We start from the raw sequence: 26,311 nt of genomic DNA, 5'->3' as shown, positions 1-26,311 counted from the left end.
GTAAAAAATAATAGCCGTCTAAGCTAAAAAGGAAATTCCTCACAACTGAGGTAGTTAGTAAATATCAGCAAAATTTCCAAAGCAGCATAGCTATTTACAATCGATTTTTCCTCATACATAAATGGAGTGCCTTCTCAATTTTATGTCTTCTGTGATTTGTTTTTTCTTTAAAAAAAAAAACACAACACTTACACACACCAGCCAGAATATGCCTATTTTATTAACATCATGCTTTAATAAATAACTGGCTACTTCTAATAAAATCAAGCCTCTGTTTACAACAGCCCCCAAGATTCCATTTTGACCATTCTGCAGAATTTGGTGTAAAAAAAAAGTGAATGAAATGTAGACCCTGAGCTATCAAGTAATTATGTTTCAATATAAAAATAGAGAATTACTCTTACAACTGAAAAGTGAACAATAACACAAACAACCTCTCTGGGGGTTTTTTGGTTCTATAAAATTGGTTGGGATCTTCATGGCTGTCCAGAACAAGAAGCTTACAGAATTTGAGTCTTTCTGAAGAATCTCCTTTAAAGTGATCTGTTATATTCTCTTCATTTTATGAGCTGTCTTTTGGTAAGGACACAAAGAAAGGGGTTGTTAGGGGCAAGGCAATTGTCAATCTTTGGCCTAGAACAATAGATAGGGCCTTTGCCAGTTCATGCAAGTGGCTAAGTTCAGCGATAAGATGGGTCTTCTTAGCTCTATCTCCTCCCATTGCCCCCCCCCATTAATAAATGAAAACATCTGGACACCTTGTTCTCTCCCTCCCACAACGAGCTGATTGGCTGGTAGAGGCAGCACACGCCTACAAATCACTGCAAGGCCTTTGCTTTCCTGACCCGAGTGGGCTGGGCAAGAAAAAGACTCAAATTAGACACCTTACATTTCTTGGAGAAAAAAAACAAACCAACTGGGATGTAGAAACAATGTCAATGCACATACAATAGACCAAAACTTTGCTTCGAATGTGGATACTGATTCCCTGAGCCCAGAAGTTATATTCCCAATTCTGGCTAGCATCTAGCTAGCTCCCTTTATATGGCTGGGTTTGAAATCAGCCTTACTCTGCTACAGAGACGCAAATGACACTGCTGGTCGCTCAGTGCTACCACTGAGATCAAAACTGAAAGCAGGTCAGTATGGATGTGAAAACGGATACACAGTGGCTGGCTAACTAGCCTGATTTCAAAACAACACAAAGCATTCGGAAATGCAAGCACAATCATGTGAAAGTGGGTATATCCCAAATGCCTTCTCTCTGCGTCAAGACTTTTATTCCAGAGGAGGTACACTTTAAGTATAGGCAGGTTTAAGAAATGGAGCAACATAGGCTCTTAGCGGCTAGAATCCAACTCAACCAAATGTAGTCTCTTCCAATCACCAGTGATAAAGTTACACCCTTCTTGTATGGATGTTGGGCTACAGTCTGACAAGTGGTGTAGCTTGTACGTACAAGTGGCTCTATTTGTACCTTCACAGTCTGTGTTCAATTAGGAACAATAAAAACCCCGTATCACTTCCACTTCTTTCCAGATAAGGCAGCTAGGAAAATAACAGGGATAAATGGACATTTTACGGCTTGCTGGGCTTTTTAATAACATGATAAATAAAACCTGCTTCTGTACAGCTATTTAATATTTCAAAAATACGTACATGTTACATGCCAAGAAAGGACCCTGGTTTTCTTGTAAGAAACAAGGTGAGATCATAATTGGGGGGAAAAAAACACCCACAAACAAAATGAGGAAAAAAACAAACAAACAAACAAACGATAGTGATAAAGTCACAAACGCACAACTAACTACAGTTCTGTACCTAACTGTTAGCCACATTTAACGTGATTCAGAGGGACAGAAAACATCTTTATGTATGAGTGCCTTCTGCTCCCCTCCCATTAAATGAAAGAAAAGAAAAAAGCATTTTTTTTAAAACCAGTGGCCACATAGTAAAAACTGTACATTGTTGTCCATTCATTTTTAAAAAGCAAAGTCACTAGGATGGTAGAAAAGTGATAAATCCGGTGCCTTTAACTTTCTGACAATGAACGCCCCTCCCCCTTTTTTAAATCTCAGCATTTTGAGAATTATCTCCACTCTCTCTGCATCACTAGGAAACACATGCAGAAGAAAGTGAGGAGGTAGGGCTGGGCACCGGCACGGACCCCAGCACTGTCGGCTTTCTCGTTGGCATTCTTCCCCGCAAAATCAGTGGCATTGTACTCCAGCTCCCAAGGGCACTGCTGGTATTCACACCCACTTCCGCTTCCTTCTCCACTGCTTTCATCACCTGTGTGGACAGAAAGAGAATCGAGATTTCATTCCATGTGCTCTGCTGTGTGTGTGCACATATACACATATGTGCAGATAGACATATACATATACATGCACACGTGTGCATATGTGTGTGTGAGCCACCAGGAAGCAGTGGCTCACGCCTGTCATCCTAGCTACTGTGGAGGCTGAGATCTGAGGATCACGGTTGAAAGCCAGCCTAGGCAGGAAAGTTTGTGAGACTCTTATTGCTAATGAACCACCAAAATAGCCAAAAATGGAGCCGTGGCTCAAGTGCACCAGCATTCAGACAAAAATAAATAAAGCCAAGTCAAGCTAGACAGCACCCGGGCCCCGAGTTCAAGTCTCAGGATGACTGCAAAATAAAAATCCAACCAACCAACCAAACACAATAAAACCATACATACACACACACACACACACACACAAAAAAAAAGAAAAACCCCACCACCACCAATAAAGCTCATACTTGAAAACTGTAAAGCCTTACTGATATCAAAGAAGTCCACATCATTCCCATTATAAGCATTCTTCATTTTACTCGTCATAACCCGCAGAGCCATGATTTGACGGAGGACTACTATGTCTGGCTTGCTGGTATCCACTTGAACTTCCGGGTTATTGCCCTGGTTGGCTAAGCCATTTCCGGTCACTGCAAACAGGTACCTGAAGGCAGAAATGAGCCCATGAACATGATTTAAGAAAGCAAAAAGAAAAGGGAAAAGCGATTTTTTCATAGAGTTCATAGAGTTCATAGAGTTCATAGAGATTCCACTGTTTCCATGGAGCACAGTTCAGCGGAAGTGCTGCCATTTGTAACAAACTCTAATGGCTCCTTTTCCTACGCATGTGTCTTGTGTCTCATTTAGCCATGACCTTTCTGAAAACCAACTTGTTTGAGGTATTGAAGGGGCAGAGTCTAGGTCTCAGAATGGGTGCTTACCAAAGTTACAGAGTTACGAAAGCCAACAAGGAGCTGGGGTCTTTGAGATCCTTGTACTATAAAACCCCAGGCCTACGAAATCTGTAGGCCTTCCATGTGATTGCTTCCTCTTATGACTCTCCTTCTCAAGGCCTCCACTGACAACTGGTCACCCAGCTTAGGAAGAGAGTGGATGCAAATACTCGTAACACCAGCTGACCTGCTTTTGCCTTTGCCGTTCCAGCAGTCATCTTCGTTGCCATTTCCTGCAGCCATTGTCTCATCGTTACACACGCTGCTAGGGAGAGATGACCAGAACTTTTTGGCCTGTTTCAGTTTCTCCTTGACATCAGTGACCTAATGAAGAGAATAGGAAAAACATGGATATAAAACAACACAAAATCACTTTGACAAGTGCTTTTTGAGAATCTCTTGATCTTTATTTATTTAATGTGGTACACCAAGGAATCAAACCAAAGGCCTCAAAGCGCTAGGCAAGCACTCTACCCACTAAGCCACATTCCCAGCCTTCAATCATTTATTTCTCAATAAGTGGTATCCAACTCAGTGTCAACTGTAGTCAGAGATAAAACATGCAGACCAAATTTTTACTCAGAAGTCAGGTACTGGTGGCTCACGCCAATAAACCTAGCTACTCAGGAGGCTGAGACTTGAGGATGAAGATTCAAAGTCAGCCTGGGGCATGAAAGTCCTTGAGAATTTTATCTCCAATTAGTGACAAAACAAGCCAGAAGTGGAGCTGTGGCACAAGTGGTAGAGAACTAACCTTGAGCAAAAAAAAAAAAAAAAGAGGGGTGGGGGAAGGGGGGGGGACATTGTCACAAAAGAAATGTACTTATTACCTGACTTATGAAATTGTAACCGCTCTATATATCGTCTTAACAACAACAACAACAAAGCTCAGGGACAGCATGATGCCCTGAATTCAATCCTCAGGAGTGCCTACTGCCCCTCCCCCAATTGCACTTAGACATACAGAATGACATAAAGGCATTAATAGCTGACATGGAAACTCTGAAGGAGTTGCCTGCACCAGAAGTCCACTCTGTCTCCTAATTTCAAAAACCACCTGAGGCTTACCAGGTCCAATGCCCAGTAGACACAATGATAAGACAGTCTCTATAATCACCCAAGGCTCGTATAATCAGGATCAAGCTTATATATGATCCAATCTGGGAAACTTGCCTATTAAGGCTCTTCCTGCAGAAGACACCAGTGTCTTTTTGGGGGCTCCTGTCGTGGTCTCTCCCAGTAAACAAAGTAATATCTATATTCTATTACTGTTTTCTTTTCTTAGCACATAATGCCTCATATTAAGAAACCCTGATCATTTGCCTCTTCCCCTTTATTAAACGTTTTTTGAAGGGAGGGTACAGGCCTGGGCTCTGTCTATGAACTCTTTTTCCTCAACGCTAGTACTATACAACTTTGAGCCACAGTGCCACTTCGGGTTTTCTGATGGTTAATTGGAGCTAAGAATCTCCTATATTGTCCTGCCCAGGCTGGTTTGGAACCATGATCCTCAGAATGCCATTTCCTGAGTAGCTAGAAGTACAGGCGTGAGCTGCCAGCACATAACCTTTATTGGAGTTTTTGAGAATAAGAACCCCTTTCACTCCAGTCTTTCTGTGTCTAGCCCTGTGACAGGCACACATAGCTTAGGAAATGTATGGGGAAGTAAAGGGAAATCCAGAAATGAAGCTTAATACATCCCACTTCTTTGATATATAAAGGCATTTTCTGGGCTACAATTTCTGCTCTCTCTATATCAATTTGTTTGAGAAGTCTCACCTGCAAGACCCATACCATCTAAACCTCCCAACTTAACACTGCTAGTGGGGGCTGGGAATATGGCCTAGTGGCAAGAGTGCTTGCCTACTATACATGAAGCCCTGGGTTCGATTCCCCAGTACCACATATATAGAAAATGGCCAGAAGGGGAGCTGTGGCTCAAGTGGTAGAGTGCTAGCCTTGAGCAAAAAGAAGCCAGGGACAGTGCTCAGGCCCTGAGTCCAAGGCCCAGGACTGGCAAAAAAAAAGCCTTAAACTTTGCCAGTAAATATTTCCCATTCTTTGCCATTAAACATGGTCATTCCCTGCCAAAGTGCTCACCAGTCGGTCCAAACTAGTGCCGGCTGCTGTGGTTGGGCGTTGCTCTGGATGATAAGGTCTGAAGCGAGCACTGAAGGCACTTTCGGAGATGGAACGCGAAATTCGTCCAGCTGGGAGGGGCTTGGGGGGTCCACAGCCCTGGAAAACCTGCATTTAAGGGAAGTATGGATGCATCACGGAAGTCACATGGCAGGGGGGGCGGGCTGGGGCCTCCCTCTTCCGTCCCAACTTCCGGTCTTCATTACCTTCTGGGAAACTTGCACGCTATTGTCCTGCATGTTCATGATCGCGTCGGAGATCTTCACGTCGATAGGATCCATGACGGACTCAATGTTGAACGGCCCCTCGAGCCTCTCGGCCACCATCAGCATGGCATCTACAGTGAGGTTTGGGGAAGATTAGTACCACAAAAAAGGAAACGCATTATTAGTTAGTGCAGCCTTGGGTAATCACTCTCATTATTTATAATTTTGGTACTTAAGAAACATTTTTTTCAAGCCCCCACTACTCCCATACTGGGGTTTGAACTTAGGGACTCCGTTCTAGCTTAGCTTGATGTATTTATTTTTGTCTGAATGCTGGTGCTCTATCTGGAGTCGTGTCTGTTTATTTTTGTGCTGGTACTGGGGCTTGATAGGGTATGTGGGTCTCACTTGTGTTTTTCATTCAAGGCTAATACTCTACCACTTGAGCCACACCTCCACTTGTGGGTTTTTTGCTGATTAATTAGACAGAAGTGTCTCATGGACATTTCTGCCTGGGTTGGCCTTGAACTGTGGTCCTCACATCTCAGCCTCCAGAGTAAGCTAGGATTATAGGCATGAGCCTTGCTTGCCAGGCAAAGTCCATCGTTTGATTTATGTTTTATATACATTTCTATGACATCCAACTGCCCTTATTCTTTAGAGTATGAAAAGACCAGGTGAAGTGTTTTCCTCTACAGCAAGGAAACCCAATGGTGAATCTTCCATTCTGTGGATTTCTTCATGGGTAAGTGCTGTCAGCAGAAGGTTCTGAGCTGGCACCCAGCTGACAAGTTGAGGACTAGAGTAACCAACAAGCTAAAGCAAGTTCTCCTGGGGTGTGCCTAGGATTTTTCTATTTCTGAGTCAAAACCAGAAGTCAATTGAAATCCCAGTATACCCATTGTTTATTTTCCCATCAAGAGCCTTGAAGGAAATACTTCAAAAAATATAAATGAAAGCATTCTAAAAATTGTAGTGACTTTTCAAATAACAAAATATTAAATGATACAAGTTCTTTTTTGTCGGTCAGGAGGCTGAAAATCAGGACCTAGACATTATCTCTGAGCTCTTTTTGCTTCAGGCTAGAACTCTGCTACTATGAGCCACAGTGTCACTTCCAATTTTTCTGGTGGTTCATTGGAGGTAAGACACTCACAGACTGGTGTGTTTGGGTTGGCTTTGAAGTGCAATCCTCAGATCTCAGCCTCCTGAGTAGCTAGGATTGCAGGTGTGAGTCACCCACGGTGCCTGGCCTCATGTACCTCTTTAGATTCAAAACATACCACAAGACTATGCAAAACACTGCTTGTTCACAGTGCGCATGCGCAGTCCTCGCCCAACTGTCATTTGTATACTCAGAGTTCCAGCGTTTTCCACAAAACGAAAATTCCCTTAAACCATAAGTGCTCTTATTTGTTTTCTTGTCATATTTGACCATTAGTAATCCTAGCTACTCAAGAGGCAGACATCTGAGGCTTGCAGTTAGAAGCCAGCCTGGGCAGGAAAGAGATTCAGCCATGATAGACTATAATTGTGTGAACAGGAGGGCTTTTCCTCTGGTAATTTAAGAAATGCTTCTTAGCCAGGGGCCAGTGGCGCACACCTGTAACCATAGCTACTCAGGATGCTGAGATATGGGAATCACAGTTCCAAAGGAGATTACTTTCCACAAGCATGGGTACCTTCTCCTTTGCAGCCTATTACTGAAACCAAATTTGGACAGAAATCTTCTACTTTCTTCTTCTTTTTTTTTTCTTTTTTGGTCTTTTTCTTTTTTGGTACTGAGGATCGAACCCAGGACGTTACACTTGCTAGGCAAGCGCTTTGCCACTGAGCTACATCCCAGCCCCCAATCTTCTACTTTCAACCTAGGAGAGATGCTACACAATTTGAATGCACAAGGTCATTTCTCTCAACTCTCAATTCGATGTCACAAGCTACAGAGAACTCTTTGGGAATTGCCATTTTTCTTAAAACAAAACCAAAAGGCATTTTCCATCTCCTCTAGGGTAGCAATGTGCTGGCGAAAGATTTTTGTAAACAACTGGAACACAACTTAAATGGGTTCATCATTGTAAAAGCATCAGCGCTGCTACCAACAGAAAGCACAACAAAAAGACCATGGCTGGCTCCACATTAAAAATATTATGAAGAGATAGATAATAAACATCCCATATGCAGAGGTTTAAAGAAGAAAAGAAAAACCCCAGTGCATTTTGTACCTACTTATGCCTCTTGTGATAAGGAAAAGCCAGCTCACTAATGTGTTTGTGAAAGACTGAGAGAAAACATAAACATAAACCCTGCTTCTTTTGGCTGTTTGGTGTCTTTGTAAACTCAAAGCCAGCCAGCCATACACAAGGGCCTGGGAATGGAGACCGAAGCCAGGCCTTTGTTGGCGCTGGTGCCATGGTGCTGTGTGTTGCACGGTTGAAGAATGCAACTGAGGATGTGTTCTGCCAGCAGCCCATCGTTTGGGAGCCAAAGTTGCTTCTCACCCCTGCAGGAAGTCACAATCGGCTCCCCATTTGTTCCATAACAGCAACAAGCCCCCCCAAAGGAGGATAAGCTGGGCACTGGAGGCTCAGGCCTATAATCCTAGCTACTCGGGAGGCTGACATTTGAAGATGGCAGTTCAAAGCCAGCCAGGGCAGGAAAGCCAATGAAACTCATCTCCAATGAACCATCTGAAAACCAGAAGTGGTGCTGTGGCTCAAAGTAGTAGCAGAAGGGCTCAGGGACAGCACTCAGGCCTTGAGTTCAAGCCCCATAAACGACAAAAGAGAGAATAATTTGTGATTTCTCAGAAACCAACTTTTTGGTACTGGCAGGAGGGAGGTATTTGGTTTGTTTTTCAAATTGAAGGCTTCCTATTCACAGAACCTCCCTTCTCCCCCCCCCCCAAAAAAAAAAAACCTGATACCCAAGTTGTTTTCACTAACTGAGCCTATCTTGGTCAGAGTTGAAAGAATTCCCCAGTTAGCATTGCTGAGCAAGTTGTCAGGGCAGATAGGGAGGGCACAGGGACAAGAAGCACACTGGGAAAATCGATCCATCTTATACTGAAGGGTCTAGAACACCGGAGTTACCCATCCTGATATTCCGGATCAACAATGCATGGCCTTCTCACAGGCAAAGCCATTTCTTTGGCATTGTGGTGCCAATGATCAGACATCAGAGTCCTGGTGACTCTGAAAGGCTGAGATGAAGGCATCCCAGTTTAAGGCCAGTCAGGGCAGAAAAATTGCCCAAGACTCAATCTCCACCAATGGCTATAGTGCACACCTGTCGTTCCCAGTGATGCAGAGAGGCCCAAGTCGGAGGGTCCCAGCCCAGACTTGCCTAGGTATAATGCAAGAACCTACACTGAAAATCACCAATGCAACCAGGGGCTGGAAATGGGGCATGGCTCAGGTGGTAGAGTGCCTTTCTAGCAAGTTCAGTACCCTGAGTTCAAGCATCCGTATTGCCAAAGAGAGATTAAAAAAAGGAAAGACGGGGGAAAAATCCCTTGATCACTCATTAATTACACTTAATTAAAGGGCAAAGATACAGCCCAAGCATGTTAATTGGGAATAATTCTACAACCACAGAACAGATTCGTTAAGCCCTTGTGAAAGCTTCATGAAAAAGGAGATTCACAATTTCTATTACTCATGGTCTTTGATATCAGCTTATTAGAAATAAAGATGTGTATATCCATGAGAAATGAAGTTTAGATATGATTACATACTTCAGTCTTGCAAAAAGAGTATTATTTAAAACAGCTGGGGAAAACTGATTCAGAAATCCAATCAATGTCCCCTTGGGGTTAATTTTGTTTTGCAAAGATAGCACATGTAATTTTAAAAATACACAGACAACAGTGGTGACTTAAGGTCTCCTTGTACAGGAAATGGCTGAATATGGTTATGATTTAAACAATCTGAAGTCTCACACAATATGAAAAATTTGTACTTTTTTTTTTTTTAACATGCCGCTTGTGGGGTTTGAACTCAGGGCCTAGACACTATTGCTAAGCTTCTGTGTGTGTGTGCAAGGCTTGTACTCCATCCCACTTGAGCCACAGCTCCACTTCTTGGATTTTTTTGGTGGTTCATTGGAGATAAGAGTCTCATAGACTTTCCTGCCCTGGCTGGCTTTGAACCGTGAGCCTCAGATCTCAGTCTCTGGATTTGTGGCATGTCCCCATATATGTAGAAAGTGAGCAGAGTTGAGTCACCATTACCACACATGTTTTGTACTACATGGAAAATTCGATTCCTTTATCAGGAGAAAATAGTATTATAGACAAAAGTGCAAAAAACCCAGTGCTTTCTTTAAAACAAATAATCAATCTAGCCAGGTGCTGGTGGCTCATGCCTGTAATCATGACTACTCTGGAGACTGAGATCTGACGTTTGTGGTTTGAATGCAGCCGAGCAAGAAAGTCCATGAGACTTTCATCAGCAGTTAACTACCAAAAATGTCCTCAGAGCTATGGCTCAAGGGGTAGAGCAGTAGATTTGTGCAAAAATGGTCAGGGCCAGTGCCCAGGCCCTGGGTCCAAGCCCCAGGACTTGCATAATTTTTTTTTTTTAAAGAAAGGTCAATCTAGCTGGATGCTGGTAGCTCATTCCTGTAATAGGAGCGGACACAGGTCTGAACTCAGTCCAAGCAGAGAAGTATAGAAGAATTAGTCTCTAAAATAAACCAGCAAAAACCAGGGTGCAGGTGTGGATCAAGTGGTAGAGAGCCAACTGAGCAAGCATATGGTTCCAAGTTCAAACCTGAGTACTACCATTAAAAAGAAAAAAAAAAACCATCAATCTAATTAAGTGGATGGGCTCATGCCCATAATCTCCGCCCTCCTGGATTATAAAAACTCAAATATAGGACGTGCATTTTAAACTTGAATTTTGGGTGAGGGTGGGGACAGGCAGGTTTTATTAAACCTGAGGGGGGTCTCTGTGCTCAGGCCATGGTGGGGGGTGGAGGGGAGAGGCAGAGAGAGGGAAAGAGAGAGAGAAAGGGAGAAAGAGAAAGAGAGAGCGCCTTCCTTTTCATGGGATTCTTCTTTTCTGTGTGTAAAAGACTTTTTTTTCCAGGCTGCCTTGCTTTGAGCTATTTAGGACACAATTGTGTTGAAGTGCTTAATATTCACTCCCCCCCCCTCCGTATTCTCAAGAATTTGTTGGAGCCAATTTACTGATGCACTTTCAAACAGAGTTAATATGGTAATTAGCTCTTGTGCAAACTAAAAAGCATTCTCCAACCCCAATTCGATCCCACCAAAAAAAAAAAACAACCATGCAAATTATATGCATGTTCCCATGATGTGGACAAATAAGTGAAAAATAGGTTCCTATAAAGACACTCCAAGTCCATAATTATGCAAATGTCACTGGGGGAATGGGGAAAAATGAGTTTGTTTTTGCAAGCTGTTAGCATGTGTGCAAGATTCCTCTAACATTCCACATTGGAGGCTTTGATACTACTGGTCACTGAAGACTCAGAACTAATAGCACTTAGTAGGCCAAGTAGTTGGTGGCTGGGTGTTTAAATTAGGCTTAATTGTGCTTTGGCTAAAAAATCATAATTAATCCTCTCAGAACCTGGACAGCACTTACAGTGTTGTGTGAATTCCAGTAATGGCTTTCTAGATGGAAGGTTTATGTAGGTATTTGTTTTGTTTTGTTTTTTTTTTTTGTTCCTGGGCCCCATCTCTATGCATTTTTGTTCAAAGCTAATGCTCTACCACTTGGAATACAGCTCAACTTTTAGCTTGAGTGATTAATTGATATAAGAGTCTCAGACTTTCCAGCCCAGGCTGGCTTCAAATTATGATCCCCAGATCTCAGCTTCCTGAGGAGCTATATTAGAGATTAGATTATAGAGGCGTGAGCCCCTGGCCCCTGGCTAGCAATCATTTCTTTCTTTCTTTTTTTTTTTTTGCCAGTCCTGGGGCTTGAACTCAGGGCCTGAGCACTGTCCCTGGCTTCTTTTTGCTCAAGGCTAGCACTCTGCCACTTGAGCCACAGCGCCACTTCTGGCCGTTTTGTATATATGTGGTGCTGGGGACTCGAACCCAGGGCTTCATGTATATGAGACAAGCACTCTACCACTAGGCCATATTCTCAGCCCGGAATCATTTCTTAAATTACCAGAAGAAAAGTCCTCCTACTCACACAAGAGTAGTCCATGATGGCTAAGTCCCCTAAGAAATAAATTCCTTAAATTTCCATAGAGTTCTCCTGATCCAAAGAAAGAATAAACAGGTTTTGTGGAAAATGTAGCTCCATTTGAAAAGCCACTTTCACTGCTGTGGCAAAGTTTGTACTCCAGCAGTCACCTCAGAAGTGGAACTAAAACTGAGCTTCAGGCAATAAGATATCAAAAAGGTATTTGAGGGCTGGGGATATGGCCTAGTGGCAAGAGTGCCTGCCTCAGATTCACGAGGCCCTGGGTTCGATTCCCCAGCACCACATATACAGAAAACGGCCAGAAGCGGCGCTGTGGCTCAAGTGGCAGAGTGCTAGCCTTGAGCGGGAAGAAGCCAGGGACAGTGCTCAGGCCCTGAGTCCAAGGCCCAGGACTGGCCAAAAAAAAAAAAAAAGGTATTTGAGCATAATTAAAAGTTGGTAGTCACTATCTCTAATCATCTTCAGAAAGGCTACCCTTAGTTTAAGGGAACATTGACTTAGACTAATCATTTTACCAACTTCAAAGTATGGAGCAGAGTTGAGACTCTGGAAAACGCTAAGTAATCAACACTAAAATGAACAGTGATTTGATAGTTGGCAATGACAGTATTTCTTTTTCTTGCCAGTCCTGGGGTTTGAACTCAGGGCCTAGGCGCTCTTTTGGCCCAGGCTGGCACTCTACCACTTTGAGTCACAGTGCCACATCCAGTTCTCTGGTGGTTCCTTGGAGATAAGAGGCTCACAGTCACAGACTCTGCCCAGACTGGAACCATGATCCTCAGATCTCAGCCTCCTGAGTAGCTAGGATTACAGGGGTGAGCCACCAGCGCCCAGCTAGAACATTTCTTGTGTGGTGCAGAGGTTAAGCCACCTGCAGCAGTTGAAATACATCCATCCAAGGCTCACCTATGAAGTTGTTCCATTCGAAATCAAGATCCCCTTGGTTCGCCAAGCAGCCTCTCATGATGTTCGAGCAGTAGTTGTAACAAGGTTTCACAGTCACAAGCCCCCGGCAGTGGGAACAATAGATCATCTTCAAGAGTGCTTGCGTACAATGGACTGTGGGGTTCACCTACAAATAAGAGAAGAAAAAGAAGGGGAAAAAATTGTAGTAGTGGTAGGGCTAAAACATAAACAGGAATAGCAAATCTGTTCAGCTGCTACAGAAGATTCAGCCATGAAGCTACAAAGCAGTGCCTGGCCTGCCTCCAATGAAGAAGATAGATCAAGAGCAGATAAATAGGCCACATGTAGTGGAGAGGCAAAAAAGGGAGTAGAGGATGAGCCTGGTCCTTTGCTTCTTATATGCTGAGAATGCAATCTGGGGCCTTGTGCATGCTAGGCAAGCAGTCCATGGAGGCTACATTCCCAGACGATCACGTGACCTTACACAAACAAGCTCTATGCACCTCCCACCTTTTAAACTCCCAGTGCTCCCAACTCCCTCCTTCTCTGTCACCCAAGCTTTTTTTGCCTCTCTCCCTTCCCCCACCCGACATAGACATTGAACATTGCTCAATGACTTTAAAAGTCCTTTTTACAAAATAACCTCTCTGTCTAAAGATCAGCCCTGAGATGACCTGCGCAAACCGTTTCCCTCCACCTGCCCCGTGGCCTGTCAATGGCCTCTTCCGAGGGTCCTTACAATATAAGGCTAACAACACAGGCAAAGCTTCTAACCAAGCATACCCCCAATATACTGGGGGCACAATGTTTCGGGGAGAGACAAGACATAGCAAGGATGAAAACCATACTAAAGTGACATTGGGCTGAACATCCTGTTCCTTGTTTCCATGAATACTTTCTTTAAAAAGGCTCATGGCTAGGGAGCCCATGCTGGCCAGGAACTGAAAAGTTCCTGCCATAATTCTCATTCTCCTAGTCTCTTCATTCAAGAGTGGATAAGCAGAAGGAACAGAGGCTGCGAGGGGCAATGGCTGGCCTTGTGCTTCGCATATTCTGGGGTATCACTTTGGACACCCCTTCTGCCCCCTCTAGCCCCCTCTCTAGCCTAAGAAAATCAGGTAACAAGATGGCAATTGTCTATACTAAAATCACCACTCCATAAAGAATTAGGAGTTTTCCGCAGCTTCTCACCAGCCCCAAATGTTCTCCTAGGCATTAAATTAGTCTCTTAAGTATGTATGTAGTCATGTACAGTAAAATCTTGGCTAACTGGGTATCAAAATGTCCATTCCTTCCATCATAATGTTGTTAGGACTATGATACTCATTTACAAGGAACAAGCAGGCGGGAAACTGCAGGATCGCCGAAGTCTGGGTTGGAAGGGGCCTTAGGGATCCTTGAGTGCTATTCTCACATTTGAAAGAGAAGCAACCGGAAGCCAGAGCTGAAGCAACTTGCTCCCGGCCTTCCTGCTATAGTGCACCTAATCAAGCATTTGTGACGCGGGAAAAATGCTTTCCCAGGTGGGTCACATTTCCCTGCTTTCTTAAAATAACAAGTTAGGAAGCTATTCTTAAGCACTGATTACTTTCTTCTTTAGATTTAGTTGCGTTCTACAGGATCTCAAGTTCCTCTGTGGGCTGACCTGAGCCATCTAGTAAGACCTTGTCTCAACACACACACATACACACATACACACACACGTGCATGCGCACAAGTGCACACGTGTACGCATGCACACAGACAGTGAAAGGTAACACAGAGAACTTGGTACTTTTGAATATTATCCAGAAAATAGAAAGCTAGCATGTCCACAAATAGTTGTTGACCACCTATTATGTGGCAGTGATAACTCAGAATGTATATTATGTAGCAAAGCAAATAAAAATTTCTTTTTCTTTTTGGTCAGTCTTGGGGCTTGAACTCAGGACCTGGGTGCTGCCCCTGAGCTCTTTTGCTCAAGGCTAGTGCTCTACCACATTGAGCCACAGTGCCACTTCTACTTTTCTGGTGGTTCGCTTTAGATAAGTCTCATGGACTTTCCTGCCCTGGCTGGCTTTGAACTGTGATCCTCAGATCACAGCTTCCTGAATAGCTAGGACTTATAGGCATGAGCCACTATGACTGGCAAGAGTACATTTCAAGCTTTTTTTTTTTGCCAGTCCTGGGCCTCTTTTTGCTCAAGGCTAGCACTCTGCCACTTGAGCCACAGCGCCACTTCTGTCCGTTTTCTATATATGTGGTGCTGGGGAACTGAACCCAGGGCTTCATGTATATGAGTCAAGCACTCTTGCCACTAGGCCATATTCCCAGCCCAAGAGTACATTTCATTTTGGACAAGGTCACCACTTCCCTCCCTCTCTCCCAGTTTTTCCCTCCTGTCTCCACCCACAGGTTACACAGTCATTTTCCAATAATGTCCAGTGAGTGCCAATACTGCATTTATTCGCCCTTTGTCCTACCATCCTATTTGGTTTTTTGAGGTGGGGCAGATAGTGCTAGAAATGAGTTGCATTCTTAGCTTAACTGCAAATGAAATCATTTATACAATAACCTTACAGTGCCCTCCTCTAATAAAATAGGTGCACAAAGTCTCAAGTTTGAAAATCTGACACCAGCTGAAATGGCACAGGAGAATTTTATTAAAGGAAGATTATGAAGCTGGGTTTGGCAATGCTTCTCCATTTCATTCTTTGGCTAAGTACTGAGTTATGTTCTGCACGTCATTGGTTGTATAACTACTAAAAATTATCACAAGGAACTCAGTTAGAACATGGTATGGGAACATTAAATAATACCAGAATTGGAAAGAGAAGTGGAGAAGTTATTAGAAAATAAACTGCAATGAGAAAGGACATATAAAATACCAATGTTAGAGAGAAATCTGGCTTTCATCTCACAAATCACTAATCAGACCACCATGTAACAGTTCATATGGAAGGAATTCAGAATCTAGGAGCAACTCTGTTAGGGGTGATGCAGCCCCATTAAAGGGGTTTTGTTTTTGGTTTAAAAATAATTTTTGGTGCCAGTCCTGGGGCTTGAACTCAGAACCTGGGCATTGTCCTTGAGCATTTTGCTCAAGGCTAGCCCTCCAACACTTGAGCCACAGCTTCATGTCTGGCTTTTTGGTGGTTCATTGGAGATAAGACTCTCTCTCTCACAGGCTTTCCTGCCTGGGCTGGCTTTGAACTGTCACCCTCAGATCTCAGCTTTCTGAGTAGCTAGGATTACTGATGTTCAAGAGTGGTAAGGACTGGCTCTGTGTTGAGTCTGCATTGGGTAAGTCAAATGATTCTGCCTCTTTTTCTTGGAATCTTCAAGTGCTTCTCAGTAAGAAGCAATGCAGGTTGGTAAGGGCCAAAGGTGTGCCAACTAATCTTATGGAGAAAAAAAAACCCAACCCAACAACAGTGCAGAGTACTTCAAATTCAATTATGTTGTGAAGTTTCCAGCACAATTCCAAGATGTCCTTGACCCAATGGTGGCTCTTGTAGTCAGTCACGTGGTAAGATATGACATGTAGCTGAGGAATCTTCCACAAATTACTAACTCATGAGCAAATTGTTCATATATAAGTAAATCAAGAAATCCTAGCGGAGCACCAGTGGCTCAAGCCTGTAATCCTAGCTACTCAGGAGGCTGAGATCTGAGGATCACGTGGTTCAAAGCCAGCCTGGCCAGAAAAGTCTGTGGGACTCTTATCTCTAATAATCCACCAGAAAACTGGAAGTGGTGCTGTAGCTCAACGTGGTAGACTGGAAAAGCTAAGGTGACAGCACCTAGACCCTGAGTTCAAGTCCCGCGACTGACCAAAAGAAATCAGACTCATTAATACTTCCTTCTGGGGCTTTATTAGTTATAAAGACAAGTTCAAGTTCATTCACATTTTATTCCTTGGCAGCCATCAAGATCAAGTTCTTTTTTGAGTCTTCTAAAACTTCACTAAAGGAGATTTACTCAAGAAAAGCAAAATTAAGTAGTAAATCATGCCACATGAGGATTAACAAAAAGGGTAACTAGACTCCAAGGTCTTCCTTTAATCCGCATTTATGTATTTATTCTCTACAGCCAGAATGCCACTTAAAAATGTTCAATTTGATCGTTACTTTGGGGCACACAGCTCTGAACTATTTGATGTGGTTCTTTTATTTACAGAGGGTTTTTTGAGCGAGGTGTCAGTGACTTTCAAAATTCTTGGAACTAGGGTAAGAATTAAGGTGGAAGTTCGGAATTTTTGCAAAAGTCACCCCCTCCCCGACTTCTCTTAGAGAAGTAGTAGTTATTTCTGAAAATCAAATGGAGACAGAACAGGAAAAAAAGGAAAGCCATCTACTCTATTCTTTCCCAAACTTCTGAGCAAAAAAGAATGACGTAAAGCCATTCTCAGGGAGAAAAATGCTTATTTGATTGTTTTAATGGTTTTCGTGGTTAGGAGAACCTTGATGTCAAGATTCAAGAGGAAAAGATTCTATTTCATGACAGTCACTATAGGTCGCTTATATTGGATTTTATTAACTTATATGATGTGTTTATGGACTATTTAGTATTCTAGGCACCAGTCTAAGGACCTTACATGTATGAACTTATTCATGACTCCAGATAATTGTATGAGGCAAGTATTAGTATCTCATTTCACAGGTGAAGTAGAAATAGGCCCAAAGAGATAAAGGAATTCACACAAGAGCTTCTAGTAAATGGCCAAGGTTTGAATCCACATAGTTGGATGTTCCAGTGTACTTGATTTCATTGATAAGTATTTAATATTTCTTTTGCAGTGTGGTACTGAGGATCCAAGCTGGGATTTTTGTGCATTCCAGGCAAAAACTCTTAGCACTGTGTGAAGGAGAGTCATGGTGCTGGTCTTCTCCTAACTTTCATACCAGGAGCAGTAAAATCTCTATATTGCACTCAACACGGCTATGAAGCTGGTTGGCTTGCTAGAGACCATTGTTTTATTGACCAAATAAATTCATTCTTATTTGGGAGGAAAAAATTAGGACATAATTGCTCTCTATAAAGGAATAGTCACGGGCTGGGGATATAGCCTAGTGGCAAGAGTGCCTGCCTCGGATACACGAGGCCCTAGGTTCGATTCTCCAGCACCACATATACAGAAAACGGCCAGAAGCGGCGCTGTGGCTCAAGTGGCAGAGTGCTAGCCTTGAGCGGGAAGAAGCCAGGGACAGTGCTCAGGCCCTGAGTCCAAGGCCCAGGACTGGCCAAAAAAAAAAAAAAAAAAAGGAATAGTCACTAGATTTAGATGACAGGATATATTCTTTAATTTCATCCTAGTTACTTAGGAGGCTGAGATTTGAGGATCATGGTTCAAAGCCAGCTTGGGCAGGGAAGTCTGTGAGACACTTATCTCCAATGAACCACCAGAAAACTAGAAGTGGCACTGTGGATCAAGTGGTAAAGTGGTAGCCTTCAGAGAAAAAGCTCAGGGACAGTGCCCAAGCCCTGAGTTCTAGTCCCATGACCAACAACAAAAAGAAAGAAAGAAAAGATCATTACAATGCATTAGTCACCAGCCCATGCTCACAAAATTCAAGGGTTCATGAAAACACTATTGGGCATAGGGAGAAAAGCATTCTCTTAGCTGGAAAATACTTGCCTAGCATGGTGGGGCCCTGGGTTCCATGCTTCTACCCATACCCATACAAAAAGCTCCCTTAAACTAACAAACAAAAATTCACATTTTATCACAGTGCTAACATTGTCAAAGAACTGCTTCTAAAAAGGATTCATTTATAGGGAAAAAAAAGGGAGGAACTTGTACATAGAAGATGAGACCTTGAGGGGCTGCGAATGTGGCTTAGTGGTAGAGTGCTTGCCTAGCATGCATGAAACCCTGGGTTCGATTCCTCAGCACCACATAAAAAAGCCAGAAGTGGCGCTGTGGCCCAAGAACTAGAGTGCTAGCCTTGAGCAAAAAGCTCAGGGACAATGTCCAGGCCCTGAGTTCAAGCCCTAGGACTGGCAAAAAAAAAAAAAAAAGATGATGAAACATTAATCAAGATATATTGTACATTTTGGAGGTGGTAGGATAGAAAGAGAATGTTGTCTGGACTACAGACTTCTGTATTAATTCAAATATCAAACTCAATTTGAGGGGCTGGGAATATGGCCTAGCAGTAGAGTGCTTGCCTCATATACATGAAGCCCTGGGTTTGATTCCTCAGCACCACATATATAGAAAAGGCCAGAAGTGGCGCTGTGGCTCAAGTGGTAGAGTGCTAGCCTTGAGTGGGAAGAAGCCAGGGACAGTGCTCAGGCCCTGAGTCCAAGGCCCAGGACTGGCAAAAAAAAAAAAAACCCAACCAAACAAAAACACAACCCTCAATCTGAGTTATTGGCCCACAATGAAAATGCATGAATACATACTATTGCCAAGCCTTATAAAAATCCTTCAATAGTGACCAAAGGTGTTTTGTAAATATTTAAGATAGCTCTAGAAAGTGTCTTAAAAATTTGAGATTTTGCAGAGCCCAGTGCAGAGTCAGTGGAAAAAGAATCTTCATTTCCGTTGTATCTTCTTTTTTTCTATGTTTAGTCTTTGGTGGAACCTCCACACTGCTTTCCAGAGTGGTTGACCAAGTTTACATTCCCACCAACAGCGTAGTAGCATTCCCTTTGGCCACATCTCCGCCAGCATCTGTTATTGCTAGTTGCTTTTTTTGATAATGGCCATTCTAACAGGGGTGAAGTAGAATCTCAGTGTTGTTTTGATTAGCATTTCTTTTATGGCCAGAGATGTTGAACATTTCTTCAAGTGTCTATTAGCCATGCTTACTTCTTTTCTGTTTTTCTTTTGAGAAGTCTCTTTAAATCTTTAGCCCATTTACTAATTGACTTGTTGTTTCTTTGAGGACTTGTTTTGGGTCCTTTAAATCTTTTTAAGTCAAGTCAGTGAGACGTACCTCCAATTAGTCACCAAAAAAAGCCAAAAGGGAAGGCATGGTTCAAGTAGTACAGTGCCAGTCCTTAGAAGAAAAGCTAAGGAACAATTACTGGATTTCAAGACTCAGTAATGGTACAATAAACAAAAATCAAACCAAAATAACAACCAAAACAAAAACCAACAATAACCCTCATTGTGGGCTGTGTTCCATCCCTAGCACTATGAGAAAACAGAAAAAAGAAAACAAAAAACTAAACCCCTCTTGCAGGCCTGAGCTTATACATATAATATAACACCTACACATCATATCTGCTATAAAAAAAAAAAACCCTTTACAGAAAAGTCTCCTTTGCAAAGAGTCTTTTAACATAGACTGAGCCTTACAACCAAATAACCTGCACATTCCCAACACCACATTAAAAACTACTGAGAAACAAAAAGAAAAAAAAATGCGGAAGGACTCTTCATGCAGCCTGGATTTCATTTCAGTAATTCAGAACGAGCCTGAAGCTACACATAATGGCAGCCAACAGGCTACACTGAAGTTAGAAACACATTGCCTTTTAGTTGATTCCAGCTCCTGACATACATTCATTGCAGAATTGTGTTTTTCCCCCTCCCCAGCCAATAGTACCAATAAACAGAAAAGGTCTAGATTGTTATCGGTTGCTTGGTAACATAAGCGCCCAATAAAAATAACAGGAAATCGTTCACAAAATTATGGTAAGAGAACGAGATAGGGAACCCACATTCATTCTGTGATCCAATTTGATGTGTTTACTCAGCAATTTCCTAAAACAGTGTTTGGATGAGAAATTCCTTATTAGTTATCTGATAGTAGAATTTCATAAGCATTACAAAATATAGGGAATACGCTAGAATTCTTTCAGAAATACATGTGGATGGGTTGTAGATAGAATTGAAGATGTATGAATACTTGAAAGGGTTTCTTGTTGTGGAATGAAGTGATTCAACTCAGTGATGGCCTTTTAAGTTGAAGCATCCATGTATGAGTTAAACTCTATTTTTGTGTGCATGTGTGCCAATACTAGGACTTGAACTCAGGGCCTGGCTATTGTCCTTGACCTTGTTTTGCTCAGGGCTAGGACTCTACCACTTGAGCCACAGCTCCATGTCTGGCTTGTGCTTTGGAGTCACACAGACTTTCCTACTCAAGCTGGCTTCAAACCATGATCCTCAGAACTCAACCTCCTGAGTAGCTGGGATAACAGACATATGCTACCAGCGCTCAGCAGCTCTGATGTTTTCAATATGCATAATCTTGAGTTATTCAGCCCTTGGCAAATCTTCCAAACTAGCACCTCTCTTTCCAACACAGCTTGAACCCCACACCTCCCTCTCTGAAGTTCTAGTCTTTACAATTATGAGTGAAAAACCATATAATTTCTTTTCTTTCTTTTTTGTCAGTAGCAGGGCTTGAACTCAGGGCCTACAAGCTGTCCCTGAGCTCTTTTTGCTCAAGATTAGTGTACTACCACTTTGAGCCACAGAGCCACTTCCCCTTTTTCTGGTGGTTCATTGGAGATAAAGACTCTCACAGACTTTACTGCCTGGGCTGGCTTTGAACTGCAATCCTAAGATCTCAGCCTCCTAAGTAGCTAGGATGACAGACGTGAGCCACCAACTCCCAGCTCCAATTATTAATTTCTTTAGTACTCCTGTGTCAGGGCCTTATGAATAGAGAAGTGAAGGAAGTCAGTGGAAATTGTTTTCAAGGCAGGACAGCCATTTAGACACCTCCGTGGAAAGGTACCACCTCTAATTATAGCCTCTGTAGAGTGTGTGTGTGTGTGTGTGTGTGTGTGCGCGCGCGCGCGCGCGCGTGAGCGCAAGTATATGGTCCCATTATGTCAATGCTAATTGAAATCACAAGTGTACCTCTTCGGGACAGGAGCTATTAATTTTCATGGTGCATGTAATCAATTGTGCATGTCTCAAAGAGCACAGCAAACTTCACCCTTCCTGGCAAAATGGCTACTGCCAAGCAGGTAACTAAGACATGTATCAGGGACCATGACAAGAAGTAATACAAAGGCTTTTGACACCACAGTATTCTTGAACCATCTGCTACTAATTAGGGGACTTTTCTGAAGTTTTAATGGTAAAGCTCAATGGAGTGAACGGAAATCATTGGATGTTTCTGCCCACAAAGACTAAAACAAGGCAACGTTACTTCAACTAAATAGTGCCTATCTCTTGAAGGAAGGCAAGTTTGCTGCTTGCTGCTAATGGATTTTTAAAGGCCTAACGGTGATCAAATCATTGCTCAATTTGTAACTGCAACCCTTCTGTTCCAAAAGTAAACTGGAAAAGAAGGCTGTCCGCTCATAAAGAGAAATATCTCTGAGTTAACTATTCAATCAGTAACCCTGGAACACGTATGTAATAGTCACTGCTCTGAAGGGCCCCCTGTATTTTAGGGTCAAAGCAACTAACTGAATTAGGAGCCAAGGCATAGTATGTTCATTTCTTGGATTGTTCTTTTTTTTGGCCAGTCCTGGGGCTTGGACTCAGGGTCTGAGCACTGTCCCTGGCTTCTTTTTTGCTCAAGGCTAGCACTCTGCCACTTGAACCACAACACCACTTCTGGCCATTTTCTGTATATGTGGTGCTGAGGAATCAAACCCAGGGCCTCATGTATACGAGGCAAGCACTCTTGCCACTCGGCCATATTCCCAGCCTGGATTGTTCTTTAAAGTGCGCTTTAAACTGAAGTGCACAGTAGCTTAGCAGGAGTAAGAATTCACATATAGGTAGGGGAAAAACTTGCCAAGTGTGGTGGCTCAAGCCTGTAATCCGAGCTATCTGGGAGGCAGACTATGTGGAGATGGCAATTCAAGGCCAGCTGGAGCATAAATGTTTAAAGGACTCTAATCAATGGCTGGGTACAGTGGCATGAACCTAGGCCAGGCGCTAGTGGTTAGTGCCCGTAATCCTAGCTACTCAGGAGGCTGAGATCTCAGGATCACACTTCAAAGCCAGTCCAGACAGGAAAGTCCGTGAGACTCATCTTCAATAAACCACCAGAAAACCAGGAGAGGTGCTGTGGCTCAAAATGGGAGAATGCTAGTCCTGAGCAGAAAAGCTCAGAGACAGCACTCAAGCCCTGCATTTAACCCCCAGTACCTACCAAAAGAAAAAAGAAAAGGAAAAGAAAGAGAAGCACAAACAGGAGGACCACAGTCCAGATTAGCTGGAGCATAAAACAAGATTTTATCTTAAAAATAAGCAACATAAAAAGGGACTGGTAGATTGCAGGTGTAGCTCCTGCTGAGCAAGCGAGAGGCCCTTAGTTCAATCCCTAGTACCACCCCAAATTAAAACCGCTTCAGTGTGCACAGCAGTAGTGCCACCTTTCTGTTTATTCAGCTGAGGATTGCTGAAAGGAATTGGTACAAGAAGGCAAATATGTTAGGTGAATTGCAATGCATGTAGATTAATTGTGTATTTTTTTTTTGCCAGTCCTGGGGCTTGGACGCAGGGCCTGAGCACTGTCCCTGGCTTCTTTTTGCTCAAGGCTAGGACTCTGCCACTTGAGCATTTTCTATATATGTGGTGTCATTTTCTACATATGTGGTGCTGGGGAATCGAACCCAGGGCTTCATGTATATGAGGCAAGCACTCTTGCCATTAGGCCATATTCCCAGCCTGTGTATCTTTTAAAAAGTCATATTTGCTTATGTGGTACCGAGGACTAGAACCCAGGGCCTCATGCATACTAGGCAAGCACTCTACTACTGAGCCACATTCTCAGCCTGTGTACTCTTTTAGGGACTTTGACCAAGATTAATGATGATGGTTGAACTTGACAATGAAGAGCAAGGATCTCCTTATCCTAGCTTCATACACTCCAATAATTTATAAGGGAAAATATCAGAAGGGGAAAAATGAACAGAAACATAATTGGAAAGAAGTATTGTCTGACAATCTACAGTTTGAAGATGACAGAGAAAACCAGTTAACACAGCAATAATAATTATAACCAAAGAATCCTTCTTCTCACCTAATTCTAATATGAAAATCATATAAGCACAGATTTTTTCCAATCTTGTCTATTATTTTATAGAAAGGTGTTTTCCCCCCCTCACTCTGGTAAACATAGGTTTCCTTCCAAACCACTGGACAGTCCTGAGTGCTTATTAACAATTAGTGGCACCTGCTGTCTGGCTTGAATTAATAAGCACCTCATGGGTTAGACAGTAAGTGTTGCGGGTTTAGATAATGGTCTTTCTTACTGGAGATGAGCTATCGGGTAGGCAATCAGGTGAGTATTCAGTGTTTGTCTTGTGGTTCATCTAGACCTTGCATCTAGTCCACAAAACAACTAAATGACCTCAGCAGAAGCCACTGTTCCTTGTGTATCAAGGCTCTGTAACAATGGCCTACGATTTGGCTTTTCTTTTTTTGTCCCTGGTGGGCTTGAACTCAGGGCCTGAGTGCTGTCCCTGAGCTTTTGTGCTCAAGGCTAGTGCTCTACCACTTTGAGCCACAGCACCACTTCTGGTTTCCTGGTGGTTCCTTGGAGATAAAAGTCTCACAGACTTTCTGTCCTTGGCTGGGTGTAAACTGTGATCTTCATGTCAGCCTCCTGAGTAGCTAGGATTATGGGTGTGAGCCAGCAGTGTGCAGCAATCTGGTTTTTTTCTTTGAAGGAGAACCCTTTCACTTTGAAATCTTGCACAAAATCTTACTGTAGGAAACCAGGGAGAGCAAAGCTTTGCTAAGTACACCCAAGAGATGAAGGCCCGGATGTACAGACTTCTCCTTCCATGGAACACTGCAAGGCACCCGTCTAGCCCAGTTTGCTTTATTTATAAATAAGTAAACGGGTATATTTGAGCAGCTCCTGCTCACATATTACAGTATTCGTTTCTGGGTCAGTAATCCTATAAACAAGCAAAGTCAAGAGCATGATTGGGTACATTATCATGGAAATTGCTTATCATTATGTACTCAAATCACACTGTACAATAAGGAAATGTATGCTTCTGGGTATTAAGAAGTTTCTAGACTACACCTAGTAGGCACAATAACCACATGTGGAGGCTGTGTGTTCATTTTGCCAGAAGTAGAATAAAAGCAAAAAGGAGAGAGAATTTTTAGAACCCATTTTTAAAATTAAGAGTCCAGAACTTGGTGCCAGTGGCTTATGCCGTCATCCTAGCTACTCAGGAGGCTGAGATTTGAGGATAATAGTTCAAAGCCAGCCTGGGCAGAAATGTCCGTGAGACACTTATCTCTAATTAACTACCAAAAAGCTGTAAGTTGGAGTTGTGGTTCAAGTAGTAGAGTGTTGCTAGCCTTGAGCCAAAAGCTCAGGGATCATGCTCAGTACCCAAGTTCAAATCCCAGGTCCAGTATATACATACACTAATAAGAATAACAATAACAACAATAGCAATAATAAAGGGAATAAAGAGTCCAAAGTGAATATCCATCTCACTTCTAAGAATGACCAGGAAGGAATGCAGAGAAAAGAACAGCAATGATACAAAGACATTCAACATAGTGCTATCAACTATAAAAGGTATCTAATATAAGGAAAAAATGTGAGAAAGAAGAAAGAGATAGGTATTCAATCAATGAAATTCTAGTAATTTTTTTGGTTGGTCATGGGGCTTGGACTCAGGGCCTGAGCACTGTCCCTGGCTTCTTTTTGCTCAAGGCTAGCACTCTGCCACTTGAGCCACAGCGCCACTTCTGGCTTTTTCTGTATACGTGGTGCTGGGGAATTGAACCCAGGGCTTCATGTATACAAGGCGAGCGCTCTACCACTAGGCCATATCCCCAGCCCTGTTTTTAATCTTTTACAAACTTTCTCTTACAGGGATCCCAAGGCAAACCGAATCCAAGGCAGAGAATGCCAACAGCACTTACCACCGAGACTTTGCCCACAACATCTCTTGCCACAGCTAAGCCTTGAGCAAAAGTACGGGCTGCCACGAAAGCACGAGTGACCTGAAGCTTTAATTTCCGGGGCACGTCCCCAAAGGGCTTCAGCTGCTCCGTGTACTTGCTCACACATTCCAGATACTCATCGGTGAAGTGGTACTGAGAATTCACCAGGCGGAACATGCGCTCCAGAAGGCGAGCCCAGAAGTCATTGAGCATTTCCTCCAGGTTCACGTTCCCCGCCACGTAGTAACGCTTCAACTCCACAAACAGATCCTTAAAGAGCTCTGCATTCTGCGTGTATAAGTGGCCATAGGTCTTCACAAACATATCATTCAGCGATTTCTCTGCATTTTCAAGGAGTTCTTTGAAGAATTCTACAAACAACATCAAAAACGAAAAAAAAATAGTTAAAAATAAGAGGAAAGAAAAGAAGGGATTGTTGAGGTTCCCCCCCACACACCCTTAGTTATGAAAACAATGGAGTGCTTTGGGAGGTCAATTTGAAGATGAAAAAACAAAAATCAACTCCTGAAATTAAATTGCAAAACTGATCTGGATAGAGTGGATTTACTCTGGGAATCTGGGGATCTCAGATTATTTGGCAATATAAAGAAAACTATGGCACAAATACACACTACGGGCCACATTATACCTAAGAAAAGAGAAAAAAGCAAAAGCCACAAGCTCTTGAGAACAGTAGAGCTGGGCTGGGAATGTGGCTTAGCGGTAGAGTGCTTGCCTAGCATGCACAAAGCCCTGGGTTCGATTCCTCAGCACCACATAAACAGAAAAGGCTGGAAGTGGTG

The 26,311-nt window shown here is 42.9% G+C and overlaps 1 protein-coding gene across 1 annotated transcript in view; it reads right to left on the bottom strand.

The window, feature by feature from the left end:
• Nucleotides 1-202: 202 nt before the first annotated feature.
• Nucleotides 203-26,311, bottom strand: part of Gpc4 (glypican 4) — a 114,240-nt gene continuing 88,131 nt past the window's right edge. The window contains exons 3-9 of the mRNA XM_048336749.1: nucleotides 25,488-25,879; nucleotides 12,686-12,851; nucleotides 5,598-5,728; nucleotides 5,353-5,499; nucleotides 3,440-3,576; nucleotides 2,788-2,963; nucleotides 203-2,292 (exon numbers count right to left, since the gene is read on the bottom strand). Of these exons, the coding sequence (XP_048192706.1) occupies nucleotides 2,090-2,292; nucleotides 2,788-2,963; nucleotides 3,440-3,576; nucleotides 5,353-5,499; nucleotides 5,598-5,728; nucleotides 12,686-12,851; nucleotides 25,488-25,879 (1,352 nt within the window). The 3' untranslated portion in view covers nucleotides 203-2,089. The remainder of the gene's footprint in view (nucleotides 2,293-2,787; nucleotides 2,964-3,439; nucleotides 3,577-5,352; nucleotides 5,500-5,597; nucleotides 5,729-12,685; nucleotides 12,852-25,487; nucleotides 25,880-26,311) is intronic.

This window comes from Perognathus longimembris, chromosome 28 (genome assembly GCF_023159225.1).
Source record: "Perognathus longimembris pacificus isolate PPM17 chromosome 28, ASM2315922v1, whole genome shotgun sequence".
Taxonomy (NCBI): Eukaryota; Metazoa; Chordata; class Mammalia; order Rodentia; family Heteromyidae; genus Perognathus; species Perognathus longimembris.
This window is presented reverse-complemented; position numbering and strand designations above follow the sequence as displayed.